This window comes from Alnus glutinosa, chromosome 10, assembly GCF_958979055.1.
Source record: "Alnus glutinosa chromosome 10, dhAlnGlut1.1, whole genome shotgun sequence".
Taxonomy (NCBI): domain Eukaryota; kingdom Viridiplantae; phylum Streptophyta; class Magnoliopsida; order Fagales; family Betulaceae; genus Alnus; species Alnus glutinosa.
In genome coordinates, this window is record NC_084895.1 from 10,885,958 (window position 1) to 10,910,769 (window position 24,812).

Genomic DNA, 24,812 nt, shown 5'->3' on the forward strand with positions numbered 1-24,812 from the left:
TGAGTATAAAATGCCTCTATGTTTACTGTTTTTGAAAATGTAGTTGACTTCTAATAGGCATATACCCGTAAACCAAATGTTTCATGGCACGCATTGATATAGGGTGTCCCATGCATTTTGGCATAAAATTTAAATATATAAACTTGGGCCTAAAAGTTTTTGCGCCAAGGGCAGGTATTATGCTAGCTCACCCAATAAATGGTCCTAAAGCCTGACTTGACCAACCTGATTTTATTTCTCTAAAATTATGGAGATTTCTGCTGTTGATCTAGAAAACTGGTAAAGGGAAGTCATCAAGCTTGTACTTGTGGAGATACTTTGTTCATAACAATTACACACATTCCAAAATATAGATAGAGCTACGTTTGTTTATTTTTGGATGATTGGATATAGCTATCTTTTTTAAGAATGAAATGGTATTTCCTGGAAAGTATAGCTTATTAATATTCTGTTTGTGTCTTATCCCATGGCATTGATACTTTTTATTCCATCAAACTAAATGGAGCACCAACACACCATATTTTCCCTTTGTCAGTTTGATCTTACTTTGAACTTTTAACATATTACTGAGTAATAATATATATTCTACTGTTATGGCAGTGTCCATGAAGGATAAGGGTACTTCTCCCGCTCTGATGAGGGGTTTTCTTCGGCGGGGGTTTCTTAATCCGAGCCCTGCGTCGAATCCGATTATTAAGGAAGGTGCGGCGGCTTCGAGTTCTTCTATTGCCATTAAGGGAGAGGTTGGTTTGACCCAATCTCAAAAGTGGCTAGTGGGTTTTGGTCCGTCGGGGGAGGTGGTTGCGTGGGAGCAAGGCGACGAGTTATGGGATTGGGAGGATGGCGATTTCCTTCTCCCTTTGGGTGTTTTCCCTCCTGATTGGGCTTTAGATTGGGAGTTGGATAGTGATGACGGTTTGGACCCGTCCTCGACAATTTTGGATGCCATTGAAGAGAACTTCCACCGGGGTAGGAGGGAAGTTTTGAATTTGGCAAGCTCCATCAACTACGGGGATTCTTGTGCGTCCTTCCGACGCAGGAAAGGCAATGCGCACATGGTGTAGGGCTGGGGTCCCCGTAGGTTTTGGGGTTGGCTTTTCTTTGTATTTCGGGTTTGCTTTGTATTTGGGTTTCTTTTTCTTGTTTTTTGGGTTGTGGGTTTTTTTTGGGAGGGTTGATCGGGTTTTCTTGTGGGTTTTGGGGAATTTGTTGGGTTGGGGTACTTTCGGGGCAGGTTTGGGTGTTTGATGGAGGCTTCTTCAGGTTTTAGGGTTGTTCCTTGTGGATTTGTTTGAGTTTTTCCTTTTGTGGACTGGTTTTGGTAGTTTCTATGTATACTCCCGGTGTACTAGGGATGCTTTACGCTTTTTATAAAATCTTCTTACTTATAAAAAATAAAATAAAATTGTAATGTTTAATGGCATTGAGTTGTTTGTTCTTGAGGTAAAATCCTAGTTGGACTGGATTCAGTAGTCCCTATCCATGATACTCGATGGGCTGGTCACCCAACCCAGGCCAACAACGGACGTTGGTTCTCCACTGGCTGCACATGTGTGATGACGTTGATGACCTTCCTTTTAGGCTTTGTTGATTTTTATTGAAACTCAGATTGCAATTTTTTAGGGGACTTCAATATGTACTGCCGTCTAATGAATCTCTTATTAGTTATTTATATGAACAGTAATTTATATTAATTCATTGCTGGTTCGCATTTTAGTATTTAGCTAGAATGTTTAGTGCACCTGACCTAAATTTTTATTTCAACATAAGAACTTTGCGCTCTTTCCAAGTTTGTTTGTGTTCTTAATCTAAATATAAAGATATTAAATCCTTCAGCACCTTGGATTTTTGTGTTCTTGATTTGAATGAATATATTCAGTGCTAAATGTTCTATATTTTTCACAGGGTGGTGCTTTGAGATCTGAACGTTGGCAATCAAATGTTGATCTTCTTTTGATAGTGACAGCAACAAATTCACTAGAAGGGGGATGGGTCAGCGACGAGAAAAGCATTTTCCAGTCCAATGAACCTACTGCTATTTGGGTAGATTTTCAGCTTGCAGCATTACGGGCACTTTTGGCATCTCTTCTTTCCTCAGTTCGTGGACGTCCCCCATATTTAGCCCAGGGCCTTGAACTTTTCCGGAGAGGTAATTCTCTTCACCAACAGGTATTGTGATAATGATATCCATCAGATGACAATAATGCTCGCACATTTTGTCTACTGACAATTAAGAGAAATAAGTTGAGATGGCAATAAGCTCAACCATGCTCTTCTAGATTAGGATATTTGGATATTCGATAATTAAAAAAACATGTATTTGTAGAGAAGATACCGATTTGAAGGGTTAGGGAATGACATTTTATAAATTAGTGCATAAGAGAAAAAAGCCTAAATGTCCTCATTATGATAGCAAAGTTATAGGTTGTATGTGGTTACTTGGTCATGTGGAATGGCACAACTCCAGGATGAGCACTTTAGCAAGAGCCCAAATCCCAGACACAATATCTGTTATTATGCCTACACTTCCATCAAGATGCAAACATCCTTCACAACAATTTTTAAAGAGAGAGGTCGGGGCAAGCAATTAACAGATATTCATGTCTGGACACGGGAATATGTTTATAATTCTTTAAATTTCTAAATTTTACTGAGTTAATTACATTGTCAGTACATTGGACTCTGAATCCAGTAACCCGAGTTCAAATCTTACTTATCAAAATAAATTACATCTTACTGTGCCTCCTTTTCTTCGGCTTTGATTTAAATCCTCCTTTGATTTTCTTCTGTGCATAAAAAGTGATCAAGTTTATTGGTCCTTATATATTTCACGAGTAATGCTATACATCATCCCCTTGTCCTCCTTTTGTCCCCCTAAAATTGATGTGGCTCTTAAAATCACCATTGAATTTTTGATATATCACTCTTGGATTTTGATCCAATGGTGATTTTAAGAGCCACATCAATTTTGGGAGGACAAAGGGATGATGTGTAGCATTACTCATCTTTCACAGGAATCATCCCATGGTGAGTCTACTTCAAACTTATAATTATCATGGTCAAATTAAACTTTAGAGCATGTTTTGTATGCATACCAGATCCCATAATAGAATAGCTATTCCAGTGGGTGTAGCCAGTCAATTTTTTGTTAATGTTTTAATTACAAGGAATTTGCTATTCCCCTGTAAGAGCTATTCCTCACTTTTAAGGAATAACCATTCCTTCTCAAAAGGGTTGGTATAGCTATTCTAGGATCCCGTAATAGTTTCTAAATAACAAAGGAAGACAACGTTCAGAGTAGTGCTACAATGATCTCCAGTTACCCCTCTCAATCTGTCTTTTCGTTGACCTCTGATCCTTTAGGGTGCTACAATATGTTTTGTCAATTATTTGATTTTTCACCATTGCTTTAATCACATGAAAATGCCCTGCAGGCAGGCAAGAAACTGGAACAAAACTTGCTGAATTCTGTGCCCATGCACTTTTAGCCTTGGAGGTCCTTATACATCCCAGAGCCCTTCCTCTTACGGATTTCCCCTCTGCTAGTGGTAACTCCTCTGAAGGAGTTGACCATAAATTTTCTGAAAATGTGTATTCCGGTAGTCTGAAGCTCGATGGACGATTTACAAGTGACATCCATGGGATAAGAAACAATATTCATGATTCGGATGATGATGACCTGTATGACAGCTGGCTGGAGAATGGCAAAGAAACTGAGGCTCCAGACAGCGTCCCACGAAACAATACGACGTATAATGAAGAGCCTCCTGAAACTTTAGGAGTCAGTAGTGGAGAAAACCTTTATGTGGATGGTTCATCTAGCGCAAGAATTCCAGAGAACATGGGGCAGGAGGCAGCAGCTAGTGTAGATGCGAGGATGGGAGGCAACGATGATGAGATTATGGTTGAGGCGGACCAATTCCAAAAAAACATAGCACAAGGTAAGGAACCTGTTCCTTCCAAAGGTGCCTCAGTTCGTGGAGATGAGGTTGTGTCTGAGAGGTTTGTTTCAGGCATCGATGCGTCCGATCATGCAGATAATGTATTTGCACCTGGCCAGGATGTCTTGGTGGCTAAAAGCAATGAGAATGCTTCTGCTACAACATCGATTTCTGCGAAAATTACTGGAGATGCATTAGATTTGGATGGTGAGGATCCATTTCCTGAAATTTTTGACGATGAACCAGATTCTGATGATGAGCAAGCTTAGGGTTTTGGTGCTTTATAGCGTTTATCTTAGGAGTAAAAGAAATATTGAGTAAGGTGTACTTGCATTATGTACAAGTTAAAGGAATCCAGATTATAAGTCTATAATAATTTATTTGTCTTTTTATTTACATATATAATCCAGACTCTAAGGATATATAATTTTTTTAATCTTAACCAATTAAGTACCCATAAAAATTAAATATAATTTATTTACCTGCGAATTGAAAATTTTATGTCTTTCTAAGTATATCTTTTTTTTTTTTTTTTTTTTGAAAGGAGTCTTTCTAAGTATCTATGTTTAGTTAATTTTTGTTTTTTTGGCCAGTCAAAAATTCTGCACTAACTTTTATGCCTTGCAAATGAGTGACCTATCCCATATATAAAGATTCTTATAAATCGAAATTATATATGTATATATATATATATATATATATATATATATATATATATTTCTTACCCAGATGATTTTGATCATTCATATGTACAGACCCTAAGTAATATTTATATGTTTTTTTTTTGTTTTTTATTTTATTTTTTATTTTCATTTATTTTTTGGTTTTATTTTATCAATGAGATATTCAGGTCTCTTTGGACATCTAACTATTAAATTTTATTTGTGAAATCATAAGAATAAAAATTGTAGTAATGTGCACTCATGGCTAGATAGTTTGATACATAATTTATTGCACGCTTGGTGACAATCAAGTGATCAACAGCCACCAGTCTTTCTACAACTTTTAGTTTGAAATGCATTTCTTTTTCTTTTTTGGAAAAAAAATCAAATTTAGTCCATAAATTTTCATTCGATTTCAATCTAGTCACTAAAAGTTTTCAATTTTGATAACTAGAACCTTAGGTTTTCATATGATTTCAAATAGGTTACTCTGTCTACTTACCATCCAATTAATTAACAGTATACCGCATCAAACCAATCAATTAATGCCATGTGGCTCTTGTTTGATTATGTGCCAACTGTACGTGACATGTGATATAGTTACCTTAAATTACAAATATACTCAAAATGAAGAATAATAAAAAAAAAGAGGTGGTAAGCCAACTTTGTCACACGACATGTACAAATGACACATGATGTGTCAAACAAGAGCCATATGACATTAATTGATTGATTCGATATGTTATACCATTAATTAATTGGAGGATAAGTTGACAGCGAGACTTATTTAAAATAAGATAAAAACTTAAAAGACCTATTTATTAAAATTGAAAACCCAAAGATTGAATTAAGTTCACATGAAAATCTAACGACCAAATTTCATTTTTCCCTAAATCAGGAGTTGTAACAATGTGTATGTGATATTCATCAAACATTATCATTATTCTTATTTTTTACTGTTCTTTTTCAAAGTGTTTTCTCGATAAATTTTTTATTATAAAATAAATATATGTATATATATAGAAAGTCACGTTTAACGTTATATATTTTATTATAAAATAAAATAAAATATATGATTGCATTGCATTGCCAGTTGTATGTTGGAGATGTGTATGGCATGATGTAAGTTGGTTTTATTAGTTTATTGAAGAAAGAAAAGGGGAACCATGCCGTTGGAGAATGGCTCGTAAAGCTAAATGATTCCATTAATGATGCAGACGACTTGCTCGATGATTTGTCTACTGAGGCCCTGTTGCGAGAAATGATGACCTGGGATAACAAGGCAAAAGATCTTCTTTTCCAAATCTAACCAGCTTGTCTATGGTCTTACAATGGGCCATAAGATTAAGGCGATTAGAGAAAGGTTAGATTCCATTGAAGCCGACAGGAAGTTCCATTTAAAGGAACGCCATGATGCAGAGATTACACGAGTTTGCAGGAATAGGGAGAGGGATAATACTCATTCTATTGTACGTGCGGATGAAGTTATTGGTAGAGAGGTTGATAGGAAGGCAGTTGTAGAACGTCTAATGGAGTCCAGCGTTGAAGAGAATGTTTCCATCCTTCCAATTGTTGGTATGGGTGGATTAGGAAAGACTACACTAGCTCAACTCCTATTCAGCGATGAGATTATTGAAAAGCATTTTCAGCTAAAAATGTGGGTGTGTGTCTCTGATATGTACCTTTGATGTTAAAAATATTGTGGAAAAAACCTTAGAATCTGCAACAAAGAGGAAACAAGAAATTGTTGAAATGGATACATTGATACACTATCTTCGAGAAGAGATTGATGGAAAGAAGTATTTACTTGTACGTATTGGATGATGTGTAGAATGAGGATCCTAAAGAGTGGTTTAGGTTGAAAGAAGTGTTGATCATGGGAGGTGCAAGAGGCAGTAGAATATTAGTTACTACACGCAGCGAAAAGGCTGCAATGATTAGCGGCACAGTTCACCAATATTCCTTAAGGGTTTTAGACGAAGTCGCGTCGTGGTCTTTGTTCAAGCATATGGGATTTGAGAAAGGCCAAGAGCCGGAGAATTCCGGCATCATGACAGTTGGAAAGGAGATGGTTGAAAAGTGTTCAGGCGTCCCTCTCCATACAAACAATGGGATGCTCACTACACTTCAAAACTACAAGAGTGGTTATCTTTTAAGGACAACCAACTTTCAAAAATACCTCAAAAGGAAAATGACATCTTACCAACTCTTGAGTTATGATCAACTTCCTTCACATTTGAAACATTGCTTTGCTTGTAGTTTATTTCCTAAGGATCACACTATTCATAAATCGACACCGATTAATCTCTGGATAGCACAAGGGTTTATCAAGTTATCGGATCAAAACCAATGTTTGGAAGATGTTGGTCATGAGTATTTTGTGGATTTACTTTGGAGATCGTTCTTTCAAGAAGCTGAAATAGATGAGTTTGGTAACATAATTCAATGCAAAATGCATGACCTCATGCACGATCTTTCTAAATTAGTGGCAGGATTGTTGATCACAACATTAGAATTAAATAATAAGAAAAACATTGATGAGAAAACTCGTCATTTATCAACCGGTTACAATCTGAATTTTTTCTCCCAAGTTCCAACTTCGTTGTCTAAAGCAAGTAGGATATGAACATTTCTTTGCCCAAGTGACGAGTTTTTTGTGGGTGAGCTCGATTGTGATTCAATTTTTTCAAGTTTCAACTTCTTGCGGGTGTTGGATCTGCATGGAAGAAAGTTTGATTTAGTGCCAAGCTTTGTCTGTAAGTTGAAGCATTTAAGATATCTTGATCTTTCTCGAAATGATATCAAGAAGTTACCCGATTCTATAACCGGGTTGCAAAATTTGAAAACTCTAAGACTATCCTTTTGTTTCAGTCTTGAAGAATTGCCGAGAAGCATTAACAAATTAGTCAACCTCAGGCATCTTGAGATTGATGAGTGTAAGGCTTTGACTTATATGCCGCATGGATTGGGACAACTGACTAATCTTCAGACGTTATCAAAATTTGTGGTCTATTCAGGTTCTGATCTCTCGAGGCATAGTACTGGTGAATTGAAAGACCTAAATGAGCTAAACAACCTGAGAGGGAAGTTAGTGATTGGAGATATGAGGCATATTGAGAAAGATGTTGGGTCAAAATATAAGGCTGCAAACTTAAAGGAGGAACAACATCTTCATGCTTTGCATTTAATCTGGAGTAGTACTGAAGAAGATGTCAATGATTCGGAGGTTGTTGACGATGAAATGTTATTGGAAGGCTTCCAACCACACACAAATCTTAAAAAGCTTCATTTAGAAGGCTATTAGGGTATGAGGCTTCCAAGTTGGCTTTTGTCACTCACAAATCTTGTTGAATTTAGATTATTGAATTGTAAGAAATGCCAATATTTGCCAACATTGAGTCAACTGCCTTCTCTTAAGTGTCTTATTTTCAGAAAGTTGGATGCTATGCAATACATATCAGATAGTGGCGATAGCAATGAGTTTTCTTCTTCTTCTTCATTGGTGCCAGTAGAATTTTTCCCATCCCTCAACGTAATCGACCTTGAAGCTTGCCCTAATCTTAAAGGGTGGCGGAAGAGAAGAAATTCTTTTGTGGAGGTCAATGGTGACAATGATCATTTACAATCTTCATTTCCTCGTCTTTCATCATTGCGCATCTCGGGTTGCCCTATGTTGACTTCCATGCCAATGTTTCCACATCTTGAAGAAAATTTGATCATGTGCAATGCTAGCTTGAAGCCACTGCAACAAACAATGAAGATGAATATGTCATCCACTCCTCTCTCAAAATTGAAGCATCTGAAACTAATTTCCATTGCGGAACTAAAAACCCTGCCACAGGAGTGGCTGCTAAACCTCACTTCTCTCGAGTCCTTGTTGATATGGTGCTGCCATAGAATAGAGTCTCTATCCCAAGGTATACAACATCTCACTGCTCTTCAAGACCTGCAACTTGCTTTTTGCAATGGGCTTGATCTAGCTAATGACGAGGATGGGAAGCAATGGCAAGGCCTTAAGAGCCTTCTCTCTCCGAGATTCATAGATCTTCCGAAATTGGTGTCTCCCCCGTCAGGGCTTCAACATGTTACCACTCTACAAATGCTCAGGATTTCTTATTGTGATAGCTTGACGGCTATACCAGAGTGGATCCACAATTGCACGTCACTTCAACTGTTTGAAATTGGTGAATGCTCTAGTTTGTCATCTTTGCCCAAAGGAATGCGTAGGCTAACATCTTCTCGGAGGCTGGAAATTCGGGGGTGTCCCAAAATTGCTCACATCCCAGAGTTATACTGATGGGACCTGCCTCTGCAAAGATTTATACATGTTCAAGGTATTAAATTCACGCTTTCCTCTTAATTCTTCGTAGAAATTTAGTACGTATTCACTTTCCTCACTTTCACCTTCTTCATTTTTCTCTCTCAGTACTTCTTGGATGTTAAATTTCAGAGCTTCATCAGTGTAACAGAACCAGTTGTTGATGAAGCGCAGAAGAAATAGGAAACAGGGATTATGCACAGGTATTCATTTTGGTTCGATTCTTTGTTACATTAAGCTTCTAACATGTCACTTTATCTTCAAATAATCAACACACTTGAATGATTCCATTCTAAATAGAAATTCCTAATGTATTTTAATTAGCTTAGTTTGAAATAAAAGCATAGCGAGATACGTACTTCTATCGGTTCACCGATATGGAGTTTATATGTGCATGATTTTAGGGATGCATTTCACTTTATGCTCCAATTTGACTGGACTTCTTGTCATTAATTCAAATAGTAATTGCTAATGAAATTGAGATTGTTTCTAAACAGTAACAATTTTTTTTCTTTCTAACTTTTGTATTAGTTTCTATATGTTTGGTTGTCTTAGTTTAAGGACCATAAGTTGATGTTCAAGAGCTTCTCCTTTTCCTAGTGGTTCAAAAGTACCTATAGCACAATCTGACTATGTTATCTACACATCTTCATATATAAGTACTTGATTTTCACTTTAGCAGATGTTTCTTTACACTGATTACTATTTATAATGAAGCTACAATTCGTTGGCAGTTATTACTACCAATATAGACGGCATATTAGTGAAAGCCTTTCTTTGATGAAGATATTCTTTCTATAGATATTAGCAACTTCTGATGATACCTTTACTGCTTGTTTTAAGAAATATGAGGTTTGTGGTTTACACTTCTCCTAATGGACATTGCTTCTAGTTTGTACTTTCTGTCTCATATATTTAGTAGTAATTTTATTTATTGCAAGGTAATGTGGAAGTTGTTTCAATAGCTTTGTATAACTCATGAGTTATAGGCCTGCAACTTTGTAGTTATTGATGTTTTAAAAGAGATTTGCCTATTTTTTTTAAGATAAAAAGATTTACAAAAAATTATCCATGTGTTGTTTGGTAGAGAAGTTTGGATGAAAACCATGGCTTGGAGATTTAGTTTAGACATGCACACCACGTCAGAGATGTTATTCAGTATTCACTTTATGCTCCACTTGGTGCAGAGAAAATTTAAAAATAATTGAAATTTCAAAGTTCAGATATTTTAAAACTCGATATTGGAGAAAGCAGAAATCCCTATAAACCAAAACAAAAAGAAACAGATTGGCATAGGATTACTGAAATCCCAATACTAGAATTGATTTGAAAAGGACTCAACACTCCATATTGTTTATACAGTTCCATACATGAATTCTTTGTTCTCTGTAATGAAATGAAATACCAATCCAGCTGTATTTAAATTTTGTTCCCTTAAATTTCAGGTATTGTCAACTTCTCAGATTTTTTGATTCTTTATGTGGAAGCTAGATGGGAAAGAAATGCTGAAACTTACAAGAGTTAAAGAGTACCTGTTTCATCAAAGCAAGCTGGCACTGCAATTATGTAGCAACTAGAAAACAATTGTGCAAGCATCTGATTCCTCATGTAAACCAATCACTTCTAGGGTTAAGCAAAATAAACAGCTTCATTTGTTTTTGGATATCAAAAATTTGTTGCAAGATGCTACACATATCCTTTATTTATTTATTTATTTTTATGATAGCCTTTTGTGTTAGAACTTAAAGAGTGCTACCTAATGTGGAGGATAGCTTTAATTTTAGGTACCAAATTCTTGGGCTATGACTGCTTGTGAATTTATGGGTTCACATTGAAATATTTCAAACTAACATGTTGTTTATTTATCTCATTATACTCTTTCTTGCTTGTAAAACAATTTGGCAATTATTGTCATCTTTATGCTTTTCCAATTATAATCATTTTAATCATAAAGAATTACTTAGACATGTGAATTAATCATTTCAACAAGTTTGTGGAGGAGTTATTTTCTTTAGCTTTCCCTTCTTGTGCAGCCTAGACACGGAAGAGGATAAATTGGCGAGAAAGGCACTGAGTTCATGGATTAAGAACTATAGTTGTTATCTATAAAAAAAAAAAAAAAAAAAGAAAAAAAAAAAAAGAAGAAGAAATAGAAAAAAGAACTATAGTTGTTAATACAACTTAATACAAAGAATAAGTGATTCCCAATTTAATGAACTGGCCACCTCAACAATTTCAAAGGGACTTGCGTTTCTGTTAGAGTGGCAAATTAAGGCAATTTGATATTTTATTAAATAAATCTACTTTTGGCATGCATGCAACTTTTCTCTAGACTTGCTTATATGTAAAAGCATGCCAAAAATATGAAGGTTGATAGCTATAACCTAAAGATGCAAGGTGCTTGGAACTCCTGTATTATTTCTCTAGAGGAACATTATCTAGCATCAAATGATCTTGGAGTTTTCTGCTCTGAAAAAATGAGAGTTTCAGTTGTTGGAAATCTTCTTCAGTACGTTGCTTAGTTGCTCATACCCACTTGGTGATATTTTTCTTTATTGTTCTCGTTGATATCCACCTAAGGTGATGCATTCATGTTGCAATGCAATAATGTATGTGTTCTTGACGTGTTGGTAGCCTATAGAAATTGTTCTAGAAAAGACAGATGTAAATTCATTATTGTTGATAATGAAAGATTTAACTAGATTAGATTCCGTGGTTTTTTGCTTGACATTAGAGGGTTTTCCGTGTAAAATATTGGTATCTTACTTATGGGTTTTCCACGCACCAGAGAGTAGGAACCATGTGTCGACACGTAGAGAACAATTGCTAGCAAGTGAGATCCGCAGGTGCGTGGAGGGTGGATGGCGGAGCTAAGGACAGCGTCAGGAAGTTGGAAGGCCCAGGAGCACCAGGGGGGGGGGGGGTGTTGCGTCGAAGGTGAATTCATCGAGAGGTATCTTTACTTGATGTAAAATTTGTGTAATTCAAATTTCACATCGAGCATATTTTCTTTCAATATGTTCTTCATTAATATGATTTTCACACATCTTTGCAATTCGTAGTTTGTTGATTGTTGATTGTGAAGACCTACATTTCAACCATACACTTGCCTAGCTATTACCATTTGATTGCAGTTATATGACCAATCTCCTCTATGCCTCCAAATTTTAGTCTCCTTGTTTGCATTTTATGACTGTAAAATAGATAATATCTATTTTATGGTTATGATTTAAAGTTTGTATAATTATCGGTGTATATGAAATCAATATCAACATGTCTTTTTAAAAAGGAAAATCAAAACTTCTTGAGACATTATTTAAAAAGCTTATCATAAGCCAGTTGAAGGTTCTTTTCAATATCAGTGTTATCATGAGACAATTCATCATGATCAAAGTGTGTCATCTACACAAGGCTCATTACTACTTCCTAAAAGTCACATTCTCATCAAATAAATGAATTAAGGAATGATCATTAGAGTCACTAGAATATACATATAAAGAGTATGTCAAGTTTTGAACTCGAATTAAAATCTTTTACAATTATTTGTTCGAATTTAAAAGAATTCAAGCAGGTGATTGTGAGAAACTACTTATGGGATCTACCTGACTGGATAAGTGATTGGACAACTAATTTTTATTTGGTCATGTGAATTCTATAAATAGTCTAACAATACTAGAGCATCTCCTGGTATTCTCCTGATGTATATCTGGAATAACATATATATATATAATTAAAAAAATTATATCTACGTCCTTTTGGATGACATAGATGCAATTTTTTAATAAAAAAATTATATTTATGCCATTTCAGATGTACACCGAGAAAACATCAAAAGATTTTTTAACATTACTCTAAATAATCTCTCATAATCATATATTCAATTTTTTTTAAATTCAAATAAATAATTATAAAGAGTCTGATCCGTAAAACTCGGCTAAGTGACATGGCGAGTACCAAAGATGTCTCAAGGACGTACATCTCTGAAGGTTGGAGGTGGGCGACAACATTAAGTTCATCTTTCAATCTTTTTTCAATTACCGCTCTAAACTTAAAAAACTTTCAATTTAGTAAATCCATCTTTCAATCTTTTTTCAATCTCACCAATCCATTAAGATTTTCCATTAAATCCTAACGGAGGGGGTGTCAAAATTCTCAAAATACTCATTTTTTTAGCTCAACTTGATCCATGCATATAATATAAGGATTTGATTATCGTTATCATAATTAAAATTTATGAAAACCTGAGGTTTTTTTGAATGCCAAATACCCCTTTTCTGTTAAACCCTAACGAAGATGGTGTCAAAATTTTCAAAATACCCTCTTTTTTTTTTTTTTTTTTTAGCTCAACCTGATCCAATTATATAATATAAGGATTTGATTATCGTTATCATAATTAAAATTTATGGAAACCTTAGGTTTTTTTGAGCAAATATTTTTCTCTTCTTAACCGTACCCCTAATATTACAAAAATGTATTTGACAAATATACTCTTAATATTAGTTTTAACTTATGAATGCTTGGATATATTGTTAATTTAGAGAAATGATTTTTGTACATTTTTTGCACATTTCTTTTCTAAATTAATCATTGAATTTGTAGGACCCACAAGAACTCACATGTGGATCCTATAAATATAATGATTAATTTAGAAAAAAGATGTATAAAAAATATACGTGTAACATGTCTCTATCGTTTAAGTATTTTATCATTCATATATACCATTTCGTTAATTGAAATGAAAATATAGAGTTGTTGAAAATTAAAATTATCATCAAGTATGAAGAAAATAATACAAATTAATTTTCTATATTACGTTATAATTTCTTAATTAAAAATCCTCAATAAATTTTAATATGGCCTAAAAGTCATACCATCCTCATTTTCTTAGCCTATTAGATTATATTATATTAAAGGTGTTAACTGTACAGGTGGTAAAGTCTCTTGACTGGATTAAAAATATGGAATAAAATACCATCTTCACCGAGATTAGGAAGGAAAAGGATTATCTCTTGTTATGTAATCCAATCCTAATGAATTATGAACCCCAATTGTACAATTATTTATTCATTTCTTTCTGGGGTAAAATCCACTTTTTACAAAATTTGGTCACAAATAGTTGGCAAAAAGAATAATGGCCCATATTTATGACATTGAAATTAGGAAAATGACTCTTGCACAACAATTGTACAAGAGTTGTGTGAGGTCTTAGAGATATGGGGTGGGTTCCATGTGGTGATTTCTACCACATGGGTTCCACGTGGGACCTATCCCATGTCTCTAGAGTGGTGCGCACAACTGTTGTGCACCAATCATTTCTCTTGAAATTAAACAAAAATTGACTATACGAAGGTTGATTTTTTTGGTTCTAGGGACAACGCCACATAGACGTTAGTCGTTAGGGATGTGTGGTGGTTTATAGAAAATAAATTTGTTAAAAAATTTAAAAAATGGGTTTTTTTTTTTTTTTTTTTTAATGATATGGCTCCTCTCAAAATTTTTAGTGCAATTCGCTTTCAAATTAAATTTCTAACTCCGTCTTTAAAGGATAATGAAAAGGCAAATCATGGTGTGAAAATATAATTTACTATTAAATAACTTACTAATAAAATAGACTTTTAAGAGAGAGAAGGAACAAAAAGTAATTGATGAGTAGGTGAAAAAAAAAATTGAGTTATAACGGTTTGTAAAGGATGATAAAAAGCTAGAGCTATAGATTTAGAAATGCACAAAAATTAAAAATAAATGAAGGAAAATAAATTTTTTTTTTTTTTTAAAAAAGTAGCCAATATGACAAAAATAAGCAAGAATTTGCAAATGGATAAAAAGAAAAGAACTTCTATAAAGATGTGACATAAATCAAGTTTTTTGTGCCATCCAATAAAAAATAGACAAATCAGTATATTACACCAAATGAGCGAGAGAGAAAAACACGAAATTTACCAGTCTTGATAAGTTAACCCAGAGATCCACCGCCCACCCCACCAAGCAACCACCACCTCCCTCTCCTCCGTCGTGCACTACTGGACCAACCTATGCCACAATTTCGCTGCTGGACGCCACCGAAGAACCTACATGATCTTTCTCTCTCTAATTTCTTTAACTCTCCGTCTCTATCTGTGTATAATCTAAAGGAAACAAAAATGAAAATACGCACACAAAGGTCCGTGTATGCTGGAATGCCTCAACTAATTTGCCGAATCATGAGAGGTTCTGTTGTATTTATAACTCAAGTATCACATATGAATGAATCTATATATAATTGTCTATAATGAGCTTTACAAAATACATGGTTCGTAGCTAGCACTATTAACTCTACTCGTGCGTGACTTGTCTCTATGTCTTGGGGTGGTCTCCTGATCTCTTTATCCAATGACATGTGTTTCGTATCTGATGAGACTTCAGCCTTAGCTCCGGCCAACAGTTTTGAATGCAACCAAACAAGTGGAATAATTAAGTTTATATTTGTCTGATGTTCCAAAATAAGTGGAGGTGTGGGGTTGTTGTGGTCTCAGTTCATCAATATCCTAACCTTGGGGTTATGCTTAGAAATCTAAAGCATGAGAGCTTCTTGTTGCTTGAGAAATATGATGATTCCTCTGTCAAATATGATGATTTTGGTTGCTTTGTTTTCTTCAAAACATTTGATTTTGGGTGCTCTGTTTTGAAGTGGTGGGAGATTGACGAGCTGAAGCACTTGAAGTAGTTCTTTTTTTGTAGAAGGTAAATGGAGTTGTCTGAGAGGGATACGGTGTTTTAACAACATTTAATTTTCTTTGTTTTTAGCCGACGTGTCAACTTCTTATTGGTGGCTACAAAAAGGCTTGTTTTATACCATTTATATATATATATTTTTTTTTTTTCCAAATATGATAAATGTTATTTTTTCTTCTCCATTAATATTTTTTTTCAAATTTACTATTGGATTTGTGTAAATCTCACATATTTAATAATAAATTTGAAAAATAGATGGATGAGAGATTGAGGAATACACACGTTGCCATATATTTTTAATTAAAAAAATTGATTTGGGCCTCTCCTATTAATACACTTGTCATACATGATCCTAATATCCTCTGTGGACTAGGTATGCTCTGCATGCGGCCACATCATTCTTTAAGATGTTTTTGTAGGAATATTTGTAGTTTGTACAATGCTGTTTTGTGATTCTATCTTATTTTCTTCTCCACTTAAAATCTACAATACAAAGTACACAACACTCATTTTTTCTTCAACCAAAAAACTAAGGAAAAGAAAAGATGAAACATAATTAGGCCCAAGTCCTAAGCATATTCCAAGCAAGTACTCAAGATTAGGCTAAATTAATATAGATAATCATATCCGTCTATGCCATATAATTAGAATGACGTGACAGTAAAAAATTAATCCTTACTATTTTTTTTGTTTTACAAGTGTTGATCTAAAAGTTAATTGTCATTATCATGTCATTCCAATTATATAGGTGTACATGCAGATGGATATTAATCGCCCGTATTCGCTATCCGCACATACTGATGTTAATAACGGTTTTAGAGTATGTATACAATAAATTCATCGAAACGACATTTTTTTGGTGTTTAATATCAAATGACGTTGTTTTAGATTAGGTATAGGTTATATTTACGTTAATTTGATTGGATGTGTTACTTTCTCGTGTAATACTTAAGCAAAAATGCAAAAGTAATATGAAATTAATATATTTTCAAAAGATTAGAGCTTAAAAAAATAATAATTAAACAAGCCCAAAACACTAAAAATCGGCCTAATTATTTTTAAAATCGATTAAAATATGTATTTTTAGAGACCCAAAGAAGACCTAAAAGACTCATTACTTAATATGCGGATAACAGATAATGACTGGATGGATGCGATTAGTAAAAACACGATACGAGTGCAGATATCTAAAAGTGATATCCGCATTTTACAGATACGGTTATAAATATTGCAAATAACCGTATCTACATTCGCATGTACATCCCTATTAAATAACATTCCTCTAAAAAAGAGGAATTTAGAACCCGGTTTTGGTAGGGCTTGGTAAACTTCATCTGCACATATCCTAGGGTGAATTGGGCACCATTCCAAAACTATTTTCCAACTAGAGTATAATTTTTTTTTTTTACCATATTTGAGCTTCTATAGACAAGCATTGCCGCTATGATTGATTAGAATAAATTAATTTGTATGATCATAATTAAACCTGGGTTAGGTAAAACTTTTGACCTAATAAAAGGGAGAAAGATAGAATAACTAATGGTGGGTCTTCCCTGCTTTAGCCTTTTATGACATTGAAAGAAGAAACACAAATGATGGCATGGCATGGCATACGAGGCCGTAACTCTCGGCCTCTAAGCTTCTTTTGTTTTCATTCCTACTCTTTTATCCACCAAACCAACCAACCAACCTCTTTTCTCTTTCAAATCGATTAGACACGTAATTAGTTAATAAAGAAAAGGAAAAATTACTTATTTAGTCAACGTAAAGTTTGAAGTTGTACAGAATTGTTGTGATTAATTTGTTAATTATACATTCTTAGTTACTTATTAATTATATGTTAATTTGTAAAAGACTGCGGTAGTACCTCAAACCCTCCTGTTAGAGTTTGATGATAAATCAGATAGTTAAAAGATATAATGACCATTATACTCCTGTAAACTTTATAAAATTATCTTTAAATTATAATATTTCATTTTTAAATAAGGCTATTTTAGGAATTTCAATAGCCTCCGCAGAGGGGTGAAAATTTTTTTTTTTTAAAAAAAAAAGTTCGATACACTAAATTGAGAGTTTTTGAACTTAGAGGAACATTGTAAAAGTGATGGACTTTATTATTTGGTCAACGTAGTTTGCAGTTGTATACATTTGTTGTGATTAATATGTTAATTTTACACTCTTAATTATTTATTAATTATAAGTCATTTTGTAAAGGACTTTGCAGTACTTCAAACCCTTCCGTTAAGGTTTGAAATTAAATTAGACAGTCAAAAGATACAATAATCATTATATTACTGTAAACTTTATAAAAATTACTAAATTATCCTTAAATTACAATTAAAATTTTATTTTTGAATAAGGTTATTTTAGGCATTTCAATAGCCTCCGCTAGTATTTAACAAAAAAAATCCTAATGGACTGATGAGATTAATTTTTTTTTTTTTTTTTAAAAAAAGTTTGATACATAACTAATTAAATTGAGAGTTTTTAAACTTTGGAAAAACATTGTAAAAGTGATGGAATTAAGTTCAGGAGATTTAAATAAAGTTTTTCCTAATAAAATTTTACTCCAATATTGTCGAACATGGATTTGATTTTAGTGTTGTAAAAAAAAAAAGACTTAAAAAAAAAAGCTAAATCATTAAAAAAAAAATTACAGAATAAATAAATACAGCTAATTAAGCCAAATCCGTAGAACATTGAGAGAGTCAAGTTAATGAAAATTTTTTGGCATTGCAATGATGAAATGAAATGATAGATATGAATGAGTAAAGGAGACATATGGCCCACTCCACCGTAAGTCATGCCTCAATCGAACCCTTCCAGTCAACATATAATGCCTTTCATTTCCTGGCTAGCTTGATCAAGGTAGCTTTGAAGCTTCTCCCACTGCAGGCTTTAATGGCTAAACCAAAGTATGGAGTAGTACTTATGGTCTTCTTCTTCCTCAGCATCTTCTTTCATGGAACTGAATCGTCAGCAGAGCCGTGGCTGACTGAGGAAGATAACGAAGTGATCGTGGTGCAAAGCCGGCATGATTCGGGAAGAAGATGTGACTTTTCCGTTGGGAAATGGGTTTATGATCAATCTTATCCTCTCTACGACTCAAACTGTCCCTATCTTACTACAACCGTCACTTGTCAGAAAAACGGACGCCCGGATTCTGACTACGAGAAGTGGAAGTGGAAGCCGCAAGCTTGTTCTATTCCAAGGTATATATAATTTAACAAAGGTCGTGAGTTCGAATATTTCAATTAATCATTTCACGTGATTGTCGGCCGGTGGTGATATTCGTACAGGTTTGATGCGTTGGATTTTCTTGGAAGGATGAGAAGGAAAAGAATAATGCTGGTAGGTGATTCTATAATGAGGAATCAATGGGAGTCTCTTGTGTGCTTAGTGCAAGGAGTTATTCCAACTGCTCGAAAGAGGGTGACCTATAATGGTCTTTCCATGGCCTTCCATGCTATGGTAATTAATTTTTTAACAGATTTGCTTCATTTTCTTAGGAGGATGAGCTCAAATTAATTTAATCAATTAATTAATTAACATCCATGCAGGATTTTGAGACATCAATAGAGTTTAGTTGGGCACCACTTCTAGTGGAGTTGAAGAAAGGAGGTGAAAACAAGAGAATCTTGCATTTGGATCAGATCGAAGAGAATGCTAAGTATTGGAGAGGCGTTGACATCCTTGTCTTTGATTCTGCTCACTGGTGGACTCATTCTGATAAATGGAGTTCGTAAGAGTACCACTTTTCTTGCATTTATATTATTTTCTCTCTTTATTTAATTGTTTCTTTTCTTCTATTTTTTTTAAAAAAAAAAAATTCAAGAGTTATGGTCAAGCACTTCATAATTTTAATTTTTGTATAGTTTATTTATTGGTTTATTCATTAATTTTAGGTGGGACTATTTAATGGAGGGAAATAGTCAATTTACAACTATGAATCCGATGGTTGCATATGAGAAAGGACTGACAACATGGGCAAAATGGATAGATTTAAATGTAGACCCTAGCAAAACCCAAGTCATTTTCCGCAGCATGTCACCTCGACATAACAGGTACATGACTCCGTTGTCTATGCTGAGTGAACCGGGTATTCAGGTTGCTGGGTCTAGCAGGGTTACCAGGCCAGGCCAACAATTTATAATCGATCTTAAAGAATTTTTTTTTGGTTTGGCAGGGATAATGGATGGAAATGCTATAACCAACAACAACCTCTAGCTTTCTTTAGCCACCAACATGTTCCAGAACAATTGGTTGTGTTACAAGGGGTGTTGAGAAGGATGAGGTTCCCAGTGTATCTGCAAGATATTACCACAATGACTGCTCTTCGAAGAGATGGGCATCCTTCTGTGTACGGAAGGGCAATGGGGCAAGAAGAGAAGCAGCATCTAAAGGACTTTTCCTCTGACTGCAGCCATTGGTGCCTCCCTGGGGTCCCTGATTCCTGGAACGAGATGTTGAGTGCCTTGCTCAAAGAATGAACTACGTACTTTTTGTAACCAAAATTAATTAGGTAAACTAATTAATTGGGTTTGTTTTATAATCTTCAAAATTAATTAGGATGATGCTACCAACTACTGCATGTATGTGATGTTTCTATGATGGATAATGCTCGTTCTATATTAATTTGTCTTTTCTTCCTTGTATTAAAAATACCTAAAGTTAATTAAGTCTATATATATATATATATATATATATAGCTCTCTATAAGTGTGTATACACTTGCATGCACCTGTCGACCTCAACTAAAGCTCTTATTGAAACTTTTGTATGCACTTATTTTTTATTTTATTTTTTTTAAAAAAAAGGGGGTAGAAAAGAAAAAGGAGAAAAAAGAGGTAATATGGAATTTTTATTTTTTAGTTTTTTTAACTTAGGACTGAAAGAGAATATTTTGGAGCATAGGATACCAAAAAGAGGTACCTATCATAGAAAAAAAAAAAAAAGTTGAAAGAGGGGAATATATAGAAAAATGATATTTGTACACACACACACACACACACATATATATATATATATATATATATATATATATATCTTGTACACACATTGAACATGTACTTACCATGGATGTGAGATTCATGCATGTGATATTCATGTATATATATAGCATTCACATCAGGCTTATCAAATTTACTTTCTATAACATTATCTTTTTCTATTTTAATTACTTACTTTTTTTAACTATTTCATTTAAATGTTATTTTTTCAAGATTTTCTTATTCTTTTTCCAACGATCATATCACACACTCCGATATGTTTTAATTTTTTTTTTTATTTTTTTTCTATTTGATGATCGAGTGACAGGTGTTCACCAAATCCAGCGAGCACTGTTTACGCTCACAAAAAATTTGACCACTTTGGTGAATTTGTTATAAATGTTAAATCACCGCTTATTATAAAAATTTAATTAAGTTAATAATAAGAAATAAATTTAATTATTCAATCCATCGAGAGAAGAGAGTCGGTGCATGCGAGAATGATGGTAGAGTTATAATGGCTTGGAACCTGCATGCGACTTTCTACAGCTACCGCAAGAGAAATGCTTTTTCAGAGCCATGACTTCCTCTAGAATGATAGTGTCTAATGGTGATTAGTTTCTTTTTATTTATTTATTTATTTATTTTTTTGTCTATTTGGATTTTTTATAATCTGTCTAGTCAAAGGGTAATGCTACGGAGTAGCATTATATGCGCACACTATGCGCATTTTCAGTGGTTAACCCAACTCGGGTTAACCACCTTTTATTAAAAAAATAAAAAAATAAATAAAATAAACTAAAGAAAGAAACAACTATGCGCATTTGCTTTTGCTGTAATTATTCGGACGCTTGTTGTCGGTGGCTTCTCCATTTGAGAGAAGCTCCCGATTCTCTTTTCTCCTGTTTTGAGATGGGTTGTGCGGTTGTGTCTTGCTGGAGAGGGAAGCTTCCTGTTTTTGTTCCCCTCGGTTTCTTGTTCCGGTGGAGGTGGTTATTTCATCTAGCTTGTGAGCTATGATGAGTTGATATTTCATCTAGTCTTTGGGCTATGGTGAGTTGTTTTTGTTTTTTCTTTGGCTCAGGCAGTTGGTTCTACGCGTCTGGTATGGTTGGGAGAGTGGCTGGATTTGTGTCGTCGGAGTGTTGGTTTGGCCGGTTTATTATTGTTTTTTTGCAGATGTTTGATGCCAGATCTACGCTTGCTCGGTGCTTTCCGCTTGACACGCGCCTTTTGGCCGGAATGTCCGTCGCTGTCCGCTCCTGCTGCCGGTCGCACAGGTCACGCCGGTTGCCGGAGCTCGGAGCGTGGCCTGCACGCGCCAGAGGGGTTTCTGCCGTTCGGCGCGCGTGACGGCCACGTTTCGCCATTTTCTGGTCTTGCACGGTGGGGAGGGGGCTTCCGGGGGTGTCTCTTCGGCTGGGTGGTACCGGGCCGGTGCGTGTTTTCACGCGCCGCCGGTATTGGCGAAATCCGCCTTCCTTCTGCCGGCTCTGGGGTGTAGCCTCTGTTTGTGGCTGGTTTTGTTTTTTTTTTTTTTGGGTTCACTGATCTGGGTTTTGCTTAGATTTGTTGGTTTTGGTGCTTGATTTTGGTTGTGTATTCAATCGGCCTTTTTTTTGGATACCCATAAGATCTATAGCACCCTTTAGCATACCCATTGAAATTTTTGATTAATTTTTGTTTTCTGTACTCTTGAATTTTTATCCCTTTCTGATAGGTTGTTATCATATGCTGCAGATAGGGATTGGACAATTTTTGCTCCAGCAACTCAGTGGTATCAATGGTGTTTCTATCAATTTTTGCTCAAGTTCTTCACTGGCAACGTGCAAGTTCTCCAATGATGTGATTTAAACAAGATCAAGAAGCCAAGAGATATAGTTGGGACAAACAATTTTTTTGATTGGTTTAGTTGCTACCAGTTTCCACATTTTAGAGTAATGCTGATAGCTTGATATTTTTGGTGTAACTGATAGATTTAGTTGTTGTTGATTAGTTTGGTTGTTTGCTGGTTTTGTCCAGTTGGTTGTTGGTTTTTGTTTCGGTTTTGAGCTAGATTGCTCATTAGTTTTGTTGGTTTGAACAATTTTGTACAATTGCTTTGATTTCAATATACAATGTTGCCTTATTTCAAGCTTATGGGCTTTTGGTATTATTTTTTTTTTTCACTTTTAGTCTCACTTCCTGTACATGAAGATAAAGAAGACTTGGTGCATTCCTATTTATACTCTGCAGGGATTGGGGAACACATTCTTGGAATCTAATGCTTATCCATGCTTGTCATGTGGTCAATTTAACGTGACAGTAACATTTTCACCAACTTTCATTTGCTAAGCATTCATTTTGGGCAAAAAATTCCCACTTTTGTATACTGATATTCTCCTCAATTCTCTGCTATAAGGAGCAAAAGAAACTCAAATGGTTTTAGTTAGCTCAGAAATTCAACAAATGGAAGATTTAATTGTTGTCTATATTGTATTGCATGGACAATGTTCAAAAATGCCATTGAAACCTAAAATACAAGTACAAGAACTCCAAAGTTGGAACATTTGGCAACTTAACAGATAATATTCTTCCTATCTTATTACAATATTCAACATCCCAACAAAGTACATGGGGATAAACTTGTTCAAGTAGTTGCAACACCTTGAAAATCTACTATTGCAACAACAAAAAGGGACAAGCTACATATTCACTTGTCTATACAACACAAAAAAATTTCAAAACAACAAAATATATTGTAACTTTCATTCCTTCTATTCCACTTGTTCCATCTACCCTTTTAATAGCTCACGTGGCCATATATCCTGCAAAATTGTGAGCAAGATTTTAGATAATACAAGCCAACTTTTAAATCTCATTATGATTTTATTTTTTTTTTCTTTTTAAATACCTTTGTAGTTGTACTATCCTGAGTTTCAAAAACATCACTATGCTGAATATTATGTGAAATTGGCGAAGGAACTTTGAGTATACGCTGCATATCATGAAAAATAAAAAATGAAAAAGGTTAAGTAAATGTTTTGTGTTGCAAGTAAAACATGAAAAATGTTAACAAATTGACAAATCTTTTTAATAAGCAAATTATCATCATCGTACTCATTCTCCAAGTCCATCTAAGAGTTATTACAAGAGAAATTTAAAATTAGATGCTAACCTAAACAGAACCACAAGATGAAACAAAAGTGTATTATGCACAACCAAAATATTGTGAACAAAAGCAGCATTAGGAATGCAAAGCAACTGACTGAATAATAAACAATAAATCCAAGGCAAAATTAGAATACTTTAATCAACCCAAATGAAAAATAAAAAATCATGATAAACAATAAATCCAAGGTAAAATGGCTGATTAGATACACAATTAGAATAAACACATCTGATTCATTTAAATACGAATACAAAAATGAACCAAATACAAAATCCAATTCTAGAAATTCAGTAGATGGAAAACAAATACAAAATATAGCCCAACAAATATGGTTACAATTTTTTTACTTCTGACTAAAGAAAAAATAATGCTACTACCGAACCCACACAATGGATTTAGAGAGTACCAAAAAATTAATAATAATTATCCAAAACCGTAGATCACAAAACGCACTAGTCCTCTTAATTTCGTACTACAAAATATCAATTTAACAAGAAGCAAGGAACAAAAATAAAGGCATTCCAAAACAAATAGATCTATGGAGTAGCATTCTCTCTGTAAAAAAAAAGAACCAGAAAGAAAAATAGATCTAAGTAATCAGAGGCTCTTACAGCAACATATAGCAGAAAGAAAAAAGGATAAAAAAACAAAACAAATATAAGAAACCAGAGGCTCTTACAGGGGAAAAATAGCAGGAAAAAAAAAACAGATCTAAAAGACAAACAAGGAGATTTACCAGATGGTGGGCGTTGGGTGGGCGTCGGCACTGCTTCGTGGTGGCCGGAGCTGAACAGTGGTGGTGGGAGAAAGTGGAGGGAAAAAAATTTGGGGGAAAAAAAATTTGGGGGGAGAGTGAAAGAGGGAAAATGAAAACAGTAATGCAGTGGGCGTCGTCTTTTGTTTGTTTTTTATTTTATTTTATTTATTTTTTTATTTTTTTAATAAAAGGTGGTTAACCCGAGTTGGGTTAACCACTGAAAATGCGCATAGCGTGCGCATATAATGCTACTCCGTAGCATTACCCCTAGTCAAATGTTTAAA

At 34.5% G+C, this 24,812-nt stretch overlaps 3 protein-coding genes, 1 long non-coding RNA gene and 1 pseudogene across 10 annotated transcripts in view; 4 read left to right on the top strand and 1 right to left on the bottom strand.

Moving 5' to 3' along the window:
• LOC133880542 (uncharacterized) overlaps nucleotides 1–4,333 on the top strand; it is a 38,912-nt gene extending 34,579 nt beyond the window's left edge. For all 6 annotated transcript variants that reach the window (XM_062319491.1, XM_062319492.1, XM_062319495.1 and 3 more), the window contains 2 exons: nucleotides 1,906–2,149; nucleotides 3,435–4,333. In XM_062319491.1, the coding sequence (XP_062175475.1) occupies nucleotides 1,906–2,149; nucleotides 3,435–4,210 (1,020 nt within the window). In that variant the 3' untranslated portion in view covers nucleotides 4,211–4,333. The remainder of the gene's footprint in view (nucleotides 1–1,905; nucleotides 2,150–3,434) is intronic.
• Nucleotides 4,334–5,934: 1,601 nt separating this feature from the next.
• On the top strand, nucleotides 5,935–7,907 carry LOC133879028 (putative disease resistance protein RGA3; annotated as a pseudogene).
• Nucleotides 7,908–18,401: 10,494 nt separating this feature from the next.
• LOC133879774 (protein trichome birefringence-like 36) lies at nucleotides 18,402–20,294 on the top strand. 2 transcript variants are annotated; one of them, XM_062318549.1, is made up of 6 exons: nucleotides 18,402–18,844; nucleotides 18,932–19,103; nucleotides 19,193–19,374; nucleotides 19,538–19,696; nucleotides 19,819–20,154; nucleotides 20,202–20,294. In XM_062318549.1, the coding sequence occupies exons 1-5, from the start codon at nucleotides 18,414–18,416 to the stop codon at nucleotides 20,120–20,122; spliced, it is 1,248 nt and encodes a 415-aa protein (XP_062174533.1). In that variant the 5' UTR covers nucleotides 18,402–18,413; the 3' UTR covers nucleotides 20,123–20,154; nucleotides 20,202–20,294. The 2 variants fall into 2 exon arrangements, with proteins under 2 accessions (XP_062174533.1, XP_062174532.1); XM_062318548.1 differs by having other exon boundaries at nucleotides 19,819–20,294.
• A 1,412-nt stretch (nucleotides 20,295–21,706) lies between these two features.
• On the top strand, nucleotides 21,707–22,754 carry LOC133879776 (uncharacterized). The gene is made up of 2 exons (XM_062318552.1): nucleotides 21,707–22,118; nucleotides 22,361–22,754. Exons 1-2 carry the CDS (start codon nucleotides 21,807–21,809, stop codon nucleotides 22,472–22,474), a joined length of 426 nt encoding a protein of 141 aa, XP_062174536.1. The 5' UTR covers nucleotides 21,707–21,806; the 3' UTR covers nucleotides 22,475–22,754.
• Nucleotides 22,755–23,249: 495 nt separating this feature from the next.
• Nucleotides 23,250–24,657, bottom strand: LOC133879777 (uncharacterized). Its single transcript, XR_009902145.1, has 3 exons — nucleotides 24,508–24,657; nucleotides 23,514–23,597; nucleotides 23,250–23,427 (listed from the first exon to the last, which is right to left on the bottom strand). It is a non-coding gene; the product is annotated as an uncharacterized LOC133879777 (long non-coding RNA).
• Between the last annotated feature and the right edge of the window lie 155 nt (nucleotides 24,658–24,812).

Bases quoted from the DNA above. Each gene is read 5' to 3' on its own strand.
- LOC133879776 (XM_062318552.1), top strand. From the start codon at position 21,807: ATGCCAGATCTACGCTTGCTCGGTGCTTTCCGCTTGACACGCGCCTTT. The intron at 22,119-22,360 runs GTGTAGCCTCTG...CATATGCTGCAG, and splicing joins TTCCTTCTGCCGGCTCTGGG to ATAGGGATTGGACAATTTTT.
- LOC133879774 (XM_062318548.1), top strand. From the start codon at position 18,414: ATGGCCCACTCCACCGTAAGTCATGCCTCAATCGAACCCTTCCAGTCA. The intron at 19,104-19,192 runs GTAATTAATTTT...ACATCCATGCAG, and splicing joins CCATGGCCTTCCATGCTATG to GATTTTGAGACATCAATAGA. The intron at 19,375-19,537 runs GTAAGAGTACCA...CATTAATTTTAG, and splicing joins CATTCTGATAAATGGAGTTC to GTGGGACTATTTAATGGAGG.